The sequence below is a fragment of the Colletotrichum destructivum genome, chromosome 9 (assembly GCF_034447905.1).
Source record: "Colletotrichum destructivum chromosome 9, complete sequence".
NCBI lineage: Eukaryota > Fungi > Ascomycota > Sordariomycetes > Glomerellales > Glomerellaceae > Colletotrichum > Colletotrichum destructivum.
Genome location: NC_085904.1, coordinates 3,723,882 through 3,737,179, shown reverse-complemented (window position 1 = coordinate 3,737,179; position 13,298 = coordinate 3,723,882). Strand labels below are relative to the sequence as shown.

Genomic DNA, 13,298 nt, shown 5'->3' with positions numbered 1-13,298 from the left:
GAGATAATCAAGAAAGCACGGCCACACCGCGCTACAGAGCACCAGGGTAGACAGATGTGGCTGTGACACACGCTGATGTCATTGTGCCTGTGGCTGGTAGGACAGCCACATGTTCAAAGAGAAGGAGCAAGCAGTGCTCAGGATACATTAGCGATAAAAGGTGGTCTTGAGAATCAACATGCTTCCACCAGCTGCTGACAGCCGGGCTTCTCCATGGCCGGCCGGAGCGGCCAACGACGCTGATTGGCGCCTCATTTCATGATTTATAAGCCATCGCTAAGCCTCCGAGATGCGGTTGCTGATGTCTTACACAGCTGACGGAGCTGAGGACAAGGAGGCTTAAACTCATAATACTACAGCAACGTACCTACTACCGTCTCCCATAGCTGCAACAGAAGTAACCAGCATTGACTCAGCCCTTTAAACCACTCTTTCAAAATGTCGGCAAGCAAGCCAATTCTCATTTCAGGCGCCGGGCTCTCGTCACTGCTCCTCGCACAATCCCTCCGGCAGTCCAACATCCCCTTCCGCATCTTTGAGCGCGACGCTTCCTTCGCCTTTCGTGCTCAGGGCTACCGCCTGCGTCTGTCAGCCGAGGGACTGGACGCCATCGAGTCGGTTCTCGACCCCCAGAAATGGCAGCACTTCTGGGACAAGTGCGGCAAGACCGGCGGCAGCGGCTTCACCGAACTCGACGCCACCACTGCCGAACAGAAGGAGCACGCCGTCCGTGAGGACCTGTCGTCCCGCGACAACAAGATCGTCGGGATAGCCAGGGGCACCATGCGCGAGCTGTTCGCCGAGGGCTGCGAGGAACACATCGAGTGGTCCAAGACCGTCACCGGCTACGAGCTGACGCAAGAAGGCGTTCGGGCAGTCTTTGCGGACGGCACAATGTCCGTCGAAGGATCCATGCTCGTGGGGGGCGAGGGCATCCGCTCCAAGGTCGCCAAGCAGGTCTCGGGCGGGCGGCTCAAGGTGTACGACACAGGCGCGAGGGGCATCCATGGCCAGGCACCCACGACGGCTTTCAAACACCTGGGCGAAGGCGTCTTCCGGCTGCGAGACGGCACGCGACCCGACGGCACCGTCATCGTCATGACAAACGTACGCTCGAGCGATATGGACGACCCCAACATCAAGTTTGGCTGGACGCTGGGAGGCCAGCCAGGCGTCATCAATGCCCCCAACGACGACCTCGCAATCGTTGGCAAGAAAGCGGCCGACATTGCCAAGTCCCTTACCAAAGATTGGCACCCGCATTTGAAGCCACTGTTCGACGAAATGGACGAGTCGGAAGCTGCCTTCTGGAAGATCACGTGCTCGACACCGTGGGGGGTGCCTGAGTGGACCAACGAGCCTCGCGTGACTGTCATTGGCGATGCTGCTCATTCCATGACCCCGGCAGGGGGTCTTGGTGCCAATACAGCGGTTCAGGACGCCGCCTTGCTCGGGAGGTTGTTACGCGAGGCTGGCGGGTACAGGCCCGGCATCACGGCCGCGTACGAGAAGGAAATGAGGATTTATGGCAGTAGCGCTGTTCACAAGAGCTACTCCATCGCCGTCGGTGTGTTTGGTATCCAGGTTGACGAGAATTCTCCAACTGTGTAGCTAGACAATAGATCGAGCGTAGACACCTATTCACCATCAGTAGGGTGATAGAGGAGGCGTTGACCCTGAGCTTCGTTAAAGGAGAAGATGCGTGTCCGGAGGCGCCTGGTCTGACTACTAGTTCTGCTTCGGCTAGCAATGGGAGGGCTAGTTGATGTCTTCGGTAGATGCAATCTAGAGTGAATGATCTGCAAATACCAATTCAGTTAGAACAACTATTGACAAGAAAAAGTATTTCTTTCGAGTGGACTTACTATAAACCTCGAGGATATGGCAGGCAGTCAAGCCCCGCAAAGGCGGCCGGTGCGCCTTGATGGCGATCTGGATCCCACAGGAGTTGAGCGGAGGGTCGAATGTATAAGTACCAACTTCTATTGCATTTAAGACATCTAACTCTGATCTTCTCTAACAAAACCATCTCTAAAAATACCGTCTCTACTTATGTCAACAATCTACGCAACCCCTTTCTTGTCGGCCCTCGGCTTGAAAACCACTTGGCACGGCGGCAACGACAGCGTAAACCCATCCTTTTGGTGTTCAACAAACGCCTCGCGCGTCTGGCCGGGAGCGAGCTCAATGTCATACCGAGAGATGATTTGGCTGGCAACGTAGCGGAGCTCCATGAGCCCAAGCTGCTTCCCCACACATGAATACTTCCCTACAGATCATCTCGTTAGCTTTTCATCTTATGCTGATGAGGACAAGACGACACGTAAAATCCGGGAAACATCGTACCTGTGCTGAAGGGGACAAAAGCCGCGGGGTTCTTGGACAGCTCGGGCCGCGTGGTCCAACGCTCAGGAATGAACTCGTCAGGCTGCGGAAACATGCGCTCGTCTGTTTTTTCGCCACATCATTCTGTCAGCCACAGCCGTAGTCGCATGGGGCAGAAATATAAACTTGCCTCTGAACATTGTGTGGTTAGGCACCTGGACGATGGTGTCACCCGGAATGAACGTCCCGTCAATCTCCATGCCTTCAGGCGGCGTCATCCGTTGGAGACCTGATGGAACTGTAGGGTGGAGCCGCAAGGTCTCGTCAATGCATGCCTGTAAATACTGAAGCTTTGACAGCGAGAGGTGTTCAGGGTTTTCATTCTGCGCAAAGTAGTCGTCAACCTCTTCTCTCAGTCGCTGTGCATGCTCCTTGTGCTGGGCAAGTTCGAAAATGAGACTAGTTAGGGTAGCAGAAGTGGTATCACTACATTCGACAGTTAGCTAGAGAAACTAGGAACAAGCATCCGTTTGGAAGAAAAAGTGACCTACCTCCCAGCAATAATAATCAGGTACGCATCTCCGTAGAGGTTCATGCGGTCTTGCCAAGAAGGGTTCTTGATTGCGTTGAAGTCCTCCAACAACCACGAGAACACGTCTGAGCGGTCTGGAGTGTTCTTTGGGGGGGGGGGCCGAGTCAGCATCTCTTGCAGCAGTACGAATCGGTGCCTTACTTACCTTGATCCTCTCGTCCACCTGTGACTTGACAAAGTGCCAGAACCGTTTGTGGCGGGAATTGATGATTGGAGTGTTTTTGAAGACAGGAAAGAGCCATATCATATGACTAAACATCCCAACAGATTCCAGGTTCTTGTGCAAATCAGTCATGAAATGATGTTTGATGCCGTTCTCCAGCATCCTGAAGGACTTGCCGAAAGCCAAGTCGCCCATGACGTCAAAGCTGAAAAAGTTGGACCAATCTGTCATGTTGAAGGGCGTTCCCTTGTGCGTTTCAATCTGTGACAGGAGTTGATTGGCGTAGTTTGCTACGCGGTACTCGTAGTCTTTCAAGGCTGGTTCGAAGGTTAGAAAATCGAGACTTTCCAGGAAACTGAAGGCGGAAACAATACCTTTGGAGCTAAATCCTTTCTCCCAAGTCTTTCGTCGCACAGTGTGCTCGTGCTTGTCTCGGATGACATTCAGAGCGAGCATAGGGTTTATCAAGACCGAGTACCAGGGGCCTTTCCTGGCGGGTGAACGGGCTGAGTGGATTGCCGGAACTGCCTTTGGGTTGTTGATAGACAACTCAGTTGGACCTGCAGCGGACCATTCCAGTCAGCATGCTGTCAATTCAACGAGTGGCAGAAAGGCCCTCCTTACCGATTCTCACAATGTCGCCGTATTGTTTGTGGAGTTCTTGGACTTCCAGATGGAGTTGCAACTTCTTGACCGCCTTGGAGGTGATCCATAGGTTCGAGAGTCTTGCCGCAAAAGGGCCCTTGAAGCTGTTCAGCCTGTGGAATGCTGCGCGATACACCAGTAGGCTGCTGTAAATTCCAATGACAAGAGCAGCTGTAAGCGAAGAGGCTAATCCAAGGGCGCCGATGTTGCTGTCGAAAGACCCGGGAGCGAACCGGGTTAGGACGGCTGCGAGTAAGGCGATCCCGAGAGTGGAGCCGCTGATAAGAGTAGTGGTAAAAGTGTTCCATTCTCCCTTACGAAAAACGAAGACATGGAGATTGATGCCCGCTATAAAGAAGGCGGAGTGGGCTTGGACAAGTTGGAGACTGCTAAAGTTTGCCATATTGAGCTTTGTATTTTATCGCTTCCAAAGTGGAGGAGACGATGCTAAGAATGAAGGTGGCGAGTTGATCCAAACCGCTCGCTGCCTTCCAGACTTGTTTAAATAACTTGATGTTTTTCACGACCTTCAAGTGCCACGTATGACGGGCCGCATTCTATGACGGCTACAATGGACGTCCGATGGATCGAGGCTAGAATTCTGTCGCGTCTGCAGTCATCGATCCCGTCAATCGAGCGTGTCGAAGGAGGATGACAGTCAGTCCAGCCCCGACACGAGGCCAACGCCGGCATGCATTACGTGAGGGCTCCGGCGCGGTTTCGGGAGTGCGTCGGTTCCGCAGTTGACCGAGTGTGCGTCTGGCGTTCGGGTCAGTTTTATGCATGTTGTGGGAAGTGTTGTTACCTCGGAACCGGCGGATATCAGTAATCATCATTGTCCAACGGTCTAGGCGCGTCACGCCTCCTCCAATACGTCAAACTCGAGTCTCATGTGGGTTCCCTAATTTTATCGGACACAGCTCGTCGAGCCAAGAAAGTGTTCGTGGGGTCGCCAAGTGTATCGAACACAGGTCTGTATGCCAGGCTTACAGCTTTCTTCGAAGTTTTTTTTTTTTTTTTTTTTTGAATGCATCGCAGGTATGGAAGTCGCGCTCAAGACGCTTCATGTCAATAAAGCTAGTAGGGAAACACAAAAATGCGTTGCCGGCGCGAGTCGTAACAACACCGATAGGTGGTTCGTGTACAGGCAGTTGGCTAATCTGCTTTGCTGAAACCTGCGGTGTGTTGTCTATTATAGTTTGATATATAGTGCACAAAACTTGCGGATATTGATATTGAGCTGCAGATCTTCACTAGGCGTATCTTTACGACCGCCGTCACCACATGATACTGCAGCGCCTCGCAAGTCCCAAGCCTGGAGGTTATTGAAGAAAGTATATAAACAGACGAAGTAAGCCCTTTTGCTGTAGTCTTCTCAAATCACCCTGCTTTCCTGCTCTTCTAAAGCTACCTCCTACAATCTAAATCCAGTCTTCCAGTAAATTGTCTTGCATACCACTTCTCTACAATGAAGTCCTACGCTGTACTTCTGACCTTTTTTGCTTCTCTAGCTTTGGCCACTCCGGCGGTTCAGAGCAATGCTCAGGAAGGCGAGTTGCTCGCACGTCAACATAGGCCTGTTCGTCCCCCAGGCAGCTGCTGCGGACATACTCAATGCGCCGACTCTTGTGTAAGTAAAACTGAGACCCACTTTAAGCATTTGACATTGGAGGATCCTAATGACTGGGAACATACAGTGCCCTGGCGGTTGTCCCGCAGTAGGCATTTGATGGAAGATCGAAGCAAGTGCCTTTCTTGCAAGCATGGTTGGGTAGAACTGCAGTAGTAGTTGTTACTCTAATGTCTTGGAGGAATCGGCCTACTGATAGATCTTGGGAGTGATCTGGATCTTGTTGCAGAGGAAACTGTCAGATATCCGGCCAAACGCTGATAGACAAATAAAGACGTCGGCAGGATGGGCTAACAGGTTACACGAAACTGTGGCTATAAGTCCTGCCATATTGCCGCCTCTGCCATAAGCTGCCATTTACTTTCCTCCTCTCTTACAATCATGTGATCATCACCATACGTCTGGGGAATAGAGAATGAATAGTGGTTGATCTTTCTTAGATCTAACCTATACAAAAAGATTTAGGTTAAAATACCTAAGATTAGTTTACGTGATATTTACGTGTGGCTTATGCCATCCAAAGTGGCTGACAGAGCAGTTCTGATTCACAACAAATCATCACTACATTAAGAACAGCAACATATTATTACACTTTTCATTCAGCTTAGTTAGATAACCCGGTAAAACTTACTGATACGTCAGTTGCAAATACACAGCAACCTAATATATGTACGCTGCTGGATTACATCTTGGTGACTCCCCGACCGTCTACATCGAAAGAGATGCTTGCATTTGACGAAGGATGATACAGAAACTTTCTTTAGAGTAGAGAATGAGAATGAAAATGATTGGACCAAACAGAATTCAAGAAATCCTGAATACACTTGGCTTCGCAAGCGGGTCCATTGAAGATGGAGCACCACAAAGGCGGGATGAACTCTCCATACCCCAAACCATGACCAACTATTTGAGGATGAGGCCGAAATCCAATTCTCTAGTGTTTGTCTATCCTTGTAAACAGAACGGGTCTCACTAGTTATTCACATGGCAACTCCAGTGGGTTGACATATAAAACCCTCACATTACGCTGATCAAATCTACCTACAACCGTTTTAACCAGCTTGCCTTACATAGAAATACCCTCATGTCTCCGATCCTATAGATACACCAGAAGGTGTAACAAATAATGAGCCTGGCTTTAGCTTTTGTTCCACCCAAGAGAGGGCACATAGGTAGTGGACGGAACAGCTTAAAGAGTATAAGGGTTGTACACGGTGCCCTCTTCTTGCGCTTTGGCCCACAGCTTCTTGTTTGACCTGATCAAGATAAACTTCAAGAGGAAGCAGCAAGCAATGCCGAGAGCTGCAAAGCCCATCATGAGAAGAAATGCCATGAGGTATCTCGGCTCGTCCCTGTCTGGAAAGAAGTAAGGTGCGATGACATTGCCGATTTGACCAAGTACGTTGATAACGGGGATGGCCGTTGCACGCTTCTCGGGGGTTCGGCCCAAGGTACCGACAAGCCAGGTGTTGATCAAAGGGTTGGCGGCAAACATACCGCCAATGTATAGAAAGGAGGCGGCGTATCTGGCCGGGACGTTACCCGTAGCTGTGCAGACGATGTACCCCATTATAGCAATGGCTACAGGTCCTATCATATGGTAGCCGCGCTCCTTGAAGTGGTCTGAGCTGCGCGCGTTGCACAACGATGCGACCGCGGCGAAGACGTAAGGAGGAGCCGTCAGGAGAAGTGTCGTGGTCCTTGACTCGAAGCCGAATCCGCGGACAATCGAGGGGAAGAAGTTGAGGAAGCCGTAGGCCGCAGAGATGGAAATGTTGATGGCGACAAAGATCCAGGTCTTGTAGTCCATGCAAGTAAGCTTGAGGCCGTACCAGATGCTATTGCTCTTGGCCTCGGGCAGGGAGACCCTGTCGGCTTGGATACGCGCGACCGCGAGGCGCCGCATATCCTCGGTCATTGCCCACCTGGCGGAACCTGTCTTGGAATGAGGGTAGTCAGGAAGCAACACCAGGGCGACAATGGCACAGCAAGAGCCTGCAAGAGCGAGAACTACAAAGAGCCATTGCCAGCCGGCCATGCCTCTGACGCCCTCGAGCCCCGAGTAAACACCTGCTGCGATAAGACCGGAGCTGGCCATGGCAAGGACCAGACCAGTGTAAAGGATAGCGGTCCTCAGAGCGATCTCCTTCCTGGTGTACCAGCATGACATAATGTAGATGGCCTGTTCCATGGTCAGCCGTGTCCCTCAATCGCGTTTGGAGTTCGACTTACACCTGGTAGAAGAGGGGCTTCACACAATCCGAGCATAACTCTGCAGGCCACAAGCCCATTGTAGTTCTTGACGCCGGCCGTGGCAGCAGAAACTCCCGACCAGACCAACGCGCAGCATGGGAGATACAGACTGGGGCGAACATAAGGCAGTATCATGTTGGATGGAATTTGCGCGGCCACGTAGCTATGTAAACTCCAGATTAGCATCTTTTCATATGACCTTTTTCGTTTTCATAGTGATCGATATTTCAGACATACCCAGGAACCAGAACGGCAACGGCCGTGGCAAATTGGGTGTCGGTGAGTCCCAGGTCGGCCTCAAAACTGCTAAGGCGTGCTTGACTGCACGTGGTATCAGTGATTTGATTCATGAGCTCTTATTCCCCCCATCGCCATGAGATACTAAGACTCACGAGATCGATGCTCTGTCCAAATAATTGAACAGATAGAGAACCCATAACATGGGCATCAGAGTCATGTCGAGACGTCTGACGAGCTTCTTTTCTAACCCTTGCCAGTCTTCGAGACCAAGCGCCTCGATAGGCGCCGTCACGGAGGGCAGATGTTGCGGGTGCTTTTCCTCGTCAGACGCCTGGTCCGTGTGCTCAAGAGCAACTCCAGTCTTTTCTTCGTAGACAGGCGCATCGTTCTTGTCGTCTCTCGAGACTGGGGGCGGAGAGCTCTTGCTGTTGCCGGTAGCCATGTGGGTTAAGTTGAGCAGTTCACTTGTCTATAAGCGTCACTGAAGGTTTGGGTGAGCAAAGGGCTGCAAGCAAGCTACAAAACAGGAGGAGAATGTGCTACTACTATCAAGTTTTACTACTGGAGAAAGACTGGCTGCCTGTCACTTATATATCCGTTTCTTTTGTACCAACTTTGCGGAATGGCGTTGTTTGTCTATCTATTGTATCCCCACGGGTCGAACCCCAGCTTCCAAACCCCGCAAGCATTAGATGTTGACAACGGGGCCCCGCAATCCAACAGTCTTGGTGTATCTTGGCTACTGGAGTCCTCCGTTCTGACATGCTCAATAGCGTTCACCCAATACATGTATCGCGACGTTGGTGGTGCAAATTCGGCCAGGAAGGCTGATAATGTCTAACAGTGAGGTGACGTGATTCACTTGTTCCTTGCTCTCATGGGCTCCGCATAACGTGTACCCGCGGGTATCATTTGGGCTTCCGTTTTTGTTCTATCCGTCTTGGACGGGATATCAATCTTGGCCACTACCCGTCTTGGCCGGGATCTCGGCACCAACGCCAACGCCATGAGACGAACCAGTCACGCATTTGGCAGCACCAACTGAATGGAAATTGTGGGAACTGAACAACGGTAAGCTTCCATTGGAGCGAGCGCCCATGGCAAGGCCTCCTGGGCTATGTATCCGTCTTGTCCACAGCATGCAGACGTCGGCTTCCCGTCTTGGACATGGCGGGCCGGGAATTAACTCTCAATAGAAACCTCGGCGTTGAGTTCTAGCATTACCGATCGCTAGTTATGGTAAAGCCTCAAAAACCATCATTTCTAAGCAGTACAGGTACTACTACAACTGGCTAACTAACTCTTGACAGTTTGAATCCCCCTGATACTCGGGTCTGGAAAACACCCTGCGGATCATATTTAGCGGCCACTTCCTTGAGGAACTTGACGTTTTCCTCGCCGTAGGACTTAATTGGGTCTTGAGCTGGGTTCACGTAGTTCAAAAACCGCCAGGGTGTTGACGCATCGTTTAGGTCGGCAAACGCTTCCAGATTCGCAACAAGAGCGGCCAGCCGTGTGCGGGCCAGGGCTTCTTGCTCGACTGTTTGAACCTTCACTATAGCGTTCCAGATGACGGAATTTTGCGTCAATGTCTTTTCAAGGCCCAACACGTTGCCGCCGCCGCCAGCCCTTTTCGGCTGCGAGTAGTGTTTCGGAAATGGCTGGAGGATGAATTGGATCGTAAGGTTGCCCCTGGGGATAGTCTGCCCAAGGTCCTCGACGAATGCGTCATATAGGTCCATGAGTTTAGTAAGAACCTCCATCTTGTTTTGGAAACAGATCGAGAACCAAACCGTCCTGTGATTGTTAGTAGCTATTTCAACCCACCCGAGTTTTATGACACGGCTTGTTCGATAGTTCGGGGTGCTTACCTTTCTCCTCCGTCGTCCGGAGCTGCCGTGATAAGTTGCCCATAGCTCAATCTTTTCCTGGTGTCGCCAATATTGGGGAGCGCTGCCAACGGCGCAAAGGAGGTCGAGTTCTCATTACCGAGAGTGTTGACTGTGGTGACGGAAATGGTGGTAGGGCCAAGGCCGGAGCTTATGAACGCAACTGGCATGGCGTCCTCCGGGTGTTCATGGTTCATGTCGGTCACCCTGATCAACTGGTTCAGGATTGCTATTCTATGTTCGTAGGCGTAGCGAAGACCACCGCCATAGATTCCGCCTGGCGCGGCCTCGAACGTTTCCATATCGAAGCGAGTAACAATGCCGAAGTTACTACTACCTCCCTTGAGAGCTTTGAACAAGTCTGCGTTCTCTCCTTCGTTGGCGTTTACGATTGAGCCGTTGGACAAGACTACCTTGAAATTCCTGATGGCGTCACAGGAAAAGCCTCGGGTGCCCGTGTGGAATGAGATGCCACCACCAAGAACAAGACCTGAGACGCCCACGCTACCTAAGCGGCCACCTGTAAGAGAGCGTCCGTACTTTTCGACTTCGCTGTAGACCGAACCCCATCTAGAGCCTGGTCCTATTGCTGCAATTTGCTACAAGGTTGGCAGTTAGCAGAGCCAATTGTAGAGGAATAGTAGTTGAAAACCACAATTCGAAAGGACAAGGCTTAAGATTCTTACGCTGACGACGTTATACACTGTCGAGTTCATACGGCTCAGGTCGATGGTAACGCCGTTGGCAACATTATTGGAAGCGAAATGAGAGTGCCCACCACCTCGAACTGCAATGTCCCAGCTGCCGGCAGGACTAGAAGCAACAAGGGCGGTTAAGGCCCTGGAAACTTGATCGCTAGTTTCCGGTCGAACGATACACCATGGACGGAGTTGTTGCACGGCGATTGAGTAGTATGACGTGATGCTGGCTTCATACTCGGCGTCGGGCGGGAAAAAGACGGCGTCCTCCAGCCCGGCCGCGACAAGAGCGTCACACTATTGAAGAATTATCATTACTGGACCATGATGAGTTGCTGTCGATCAAGTATGCAATCGAGCGATGCGACAGTAAAGACTGACACTTTTGTAGCCGGTTCCCAAGGCAAGGGAAGGATTGCTCTGTAGCAATGAGTTGGTAGAAACCATAGACTGCACCGGCGAAGCCCTAGCGCCGAGAAATAGCAAGGCTATGCCGATGGCAAGAGCAGATATCATAATCTCAAAGTTGTCTTGTTCGTGCTTGAAGGATGAATAAATGCCTGTGAATCACACTGTTAGGTTTTAGTAAATGACAAAATTCTAAGGTATTCTATCTGATATATACGAAAGAAAAAGACTTGTGCGCGATGCATTACAACGACACTATATTGACTTTCTTACTTTAGTTAAACATACTTCTCTATTCTAAATGTTTAATATATTGCAACATTCAAAATGCTGTAGTTAGTAGAGTAGTGTGCCTACACCGAAGAATACGAGACCGAGATTGGAACGAGAACGAAAACGGGAACGGGAACGGGCACGGGAACGGGAACCGAGTACGAGTACTAGTGTGGAATACCCCCAAACAATCCCAACGCATATATAACCCAGATTATAGGGCTTTTGTCCGCAAGATACATGTTGTTGTGTCGCCCCTGAACGGCAATCGCTGGCGATGAAGCAGGAGCTCCACGTGGGGGGAGGGGGATGGGTAGCTCCGGATACGGCGACGTGGATAGCTCCGGACACGGACGAGGACTAGACTCGGAAGTCGACAAGAAGGTCCAATACCCTTCCGTCAATATTTGTCGGCCAGAATGGATTTCGCAGAAAGGTCCTCAAATGAGACCAAGGTCTAAAAGGTTGTGGAGGACACGTGATGCAAGCATCACAGCCCATTCTAGCTTGTGTATGACATTTTCAACAAGCTGAATTTAGCTCCTTACATCGTGAAATGCTTGTGATGGTGATTGTTTCAAAACATATAGACAGCTAATGTTAGAGAGAAGTTTCTACCCCAAACGAAGTCCAACTCGGATGACGGTTATCATCTTTGGGGCAACCTACAAGACAAAGACTGTTCTCTACTTTGATAATCTTGGCCAGTGCCAGGTGCTCTGTAATCCAAAGCAGGCAGCTGTTTGGCAAAACTAGACCCTAACTTTGAAGTCGCAGCATCCGATTCTTGATTCTGTTACGCACAGATCTAGTCCGTAAAAGACCTACTTGGCTGAGGGAGACCTGTTGTAAGAAAATGGATGTTGCTGATTTCAGTCACCTAGCTGATGATGATGATGATGTATTTAACGTCCAGAGTAAAAGGGACGTGCCGGGCGGTACCGACATGGTCTATCCTAATCTAAACTATTTTACAGGCTGCCGTCTTCACCTAACGTTCCTGGTCAATGACTCGGGCAGATTTCGGAAAAGAAATTGGTCGCCTCCATCCATTCGCACAGAAGAGAAGCTCCCTGCGTAGTACCTAGCAGAAAATCTATGCTTGCCTTCGCCATACGTCGGCGGAGATGCCGCGGGGTGGCCTTACGGCCACGCTTGCAGAAGTAGAAGTGTACTGGGGTTTTGCGTCTTCCGCAACTGCAGTGAAGTAGTGCGTCTTGGTGGGCAAATCTCTCGTGGTACGCTGCAAAGTCTCCATGATGCGATCTTGCCGCATATAGCCTTCCTAGCAGATGCCGAGGAAGGCGAAGTTCGGGGGGCTTGGGATGAGGACTTATCCCAAGGTCGGCATACTGCCGAGGGCAGATTGACGGCCATCTCCTAGCGAAAGCCTGCAGATCGGCTGCTCTGGACTCCCGCTTCAGGTGCGCCAATGTAGGCTGTGGCTGTGATTCTGGGGTTTGTCTGCAGGCCTCCTTGGCAAGAGCGTCTGCTTCCTCGTTTCCAGCTATTCCCGTGTGTCCAGGGCACCACCAAATGTATACCCTGCCAGGCATCGTCCAGCTTGTCCGTCCTCTCTGTGCCCAAGAGGCGGAGAGCTCACTAAAGGCCCTAAACCTAGCCTGGCTGCTTCCTGGGCTCCGGGTGACGAGTCTGGCTGCGACTGCGAGGTTATCGAGGCAGATGTGAACATTGTCTGCCATCCGCGCCGTGGGAGACCTCATGGCTTCCAGTAGGCCCCGGAAAGCGGCTTGCGCTTCTGCGTCAAAGACCTCCGTCTGGTGGCCGAGCGGCTCTGATCCTCGGAAGATCTGCCGTGTGGCCTGGTACCCAACCCAGCCTGCTCCGGCGGCGGTTCTGCTACCGTCCACCATTAGGGAACCGTCAGTATAGACAACAATGTCCCGCTTTGAGAATGTTCCCAGTCTACCTGTAAAGGCGGTGGCCAGTTCATCCTTGGTCTTCCTTGGTTCATAGCCGACCATGCTCAGGGCTGTGTGCCAGTCGGCTGAGCGCTCCCAAGGCGGTAGCTCTAGCGGGTCGATGTATTCGGCATTTCTCTCGATAAGGCTTGCCATTCGCCGCAGTCTTGAGTCCGGTCCGGGCCTGTCTCCGAGCCTCGTTCGGAGGGGGTGTCGATCGTCAAGGCGATGGATCCTTACAGAGGCTTTATGGAGCTTCG

At 51.4% G+C, this 13,298-nt stretch overlaps 5 protein-coding genes across 5 annotated transcripts; 2 read left to right on the top strand and 3 right to left on the bottom strand.

The window, feature by feature from the left end:
- Window positions 1-334: 334 nt before the first annotated feature.
- On the top strand, window positions 335-1,857 carry CDEST_14213 (Putative FAD-binding domain, FAD/NAD(P)-binding domain superfamily). Its single transcript, XM_062930369.1, has one exon. The coding sequence runs from the start codon at window positions 439-441 to the stop codon at window positions 1,609-1,611; it is 1,173 nt and encodes a 390-aa protein (XP_062786420.1). The 5' UTR covers window positions 335-438; the 3' UTR covers window positions 1,612-1,857.
- Window positions 1,858-2,063: 206 nt separating this feature from the next.
- CDEST_14212 (Putative cytochrome P450) lies at window positions 2,064-4,128 on the bottom strand (the record flags this gene model as incomplete). The annotated part of the gene is made up of 6 exons (XM_062930368.1): window positions 2,064-2,269; window positions 2,347-2,428; window positions 2,481-2,811; window positions 2,877-3,001; window positions 3,063-3,640; window positions 3,705-4,128. 6 exons carry the CDS (start codon window positions 4,126-4,128, stop codon window positions 2,064-2,066), a joined length of 1,746 nt encoding a protein of 581 aa, XP_062786419.1.
- A 963-nt stretch (window positions 4,129-5,091) lies between these two features.
- Window positions 5,092-5,625, top strand: CDEST_14211 (uncharacterized protein). Its single transcript, XM_062930367.1, has 2 exons — window positions 5,092-5,355; window positions 5,423-5,625. The coding sequence occupies exons 1-2, from the start codon at window positions 5,194-5,196 to the stop codon at window positions 5,453-5,455; spliced, it is 195 nt and encodes a 64-aa protein (XP_062786418.1). The 5' UTR covers window positions 5,092-5,193; the 3' UTR covers window positions 5,456-5,625.
- A 919-nt stretch (window positions 5,626-6,544) lies between these two features.
- CDEST_14210 (Putative major facilitator superfamily, MFS transporter superfamily) lies at window positions 6,545-8,290 on the bottom strand (the record flags this gene model as incomplete). Its single annotated transcript, XM_062930366.1, has 4 exons — window positions 6,545-7,537; window positions 7,588-7,771; window positions 7,846-7,929; window positions 8,001-8,290. 4 exons carry the CDS (start codon window positions 8,288-8,290, stop codon window positions 6,545-6,547), a joined length of 1,551 nt encoding a protein of 516 aa, XP_062786417.1.
- Window positions 8,291-9,140: 850 nt separating this feature from the next.
- On the bottom strand, window positions 9,141-10,951 carry CDEST_14209 (Putative FAD-binding domain, PCMH-type, FAD-binding, type PCMH, subdomain 2; the record flags this gene model as incomplete). The annotated part of the gene is made up of 4 exons (XM_062930365.1): window positions 9,141-9,645; window positions 9,720-10,336; window positions 10,424-10,732; window positions 10,817-10,951. The coding sequence occupies 4 exons, from the start codon at window positions 10,949-10,951 to the stop codon at window positions 9,141-9,143; spliced, it is 1,566 nt and encodes a 521-aa protein (XP_062786416.1).
- Window positions 10,952-13,298: the final 2,347 nt, after the last annotated feature.

Bases quoted from the DNA above. Each gene is read 5' to 3' on its own strand.
- CDEST_14211 (XM_062930367.1), top strand. From the start codon at position 5,194: ATGAAGTCCTACGCTGTACTTCTGACCTTTTTTGCTTCTCTAGCTTTG. The intron at 5,356-5,422 runs GTAAGTAAAACT...GGGAACATACAG, and splicing joins CTCAATGCGCCGACTCTTGT to TGCCCTGGCGGTTGTCCCGC.
- CDEST_14213 (XM_062930369.1), top strand. From the start codon at position 439: ATGTCGGCAAGCAAGCCAATTCTCATTTCAGGCGCCGGGCTCTCGTCA.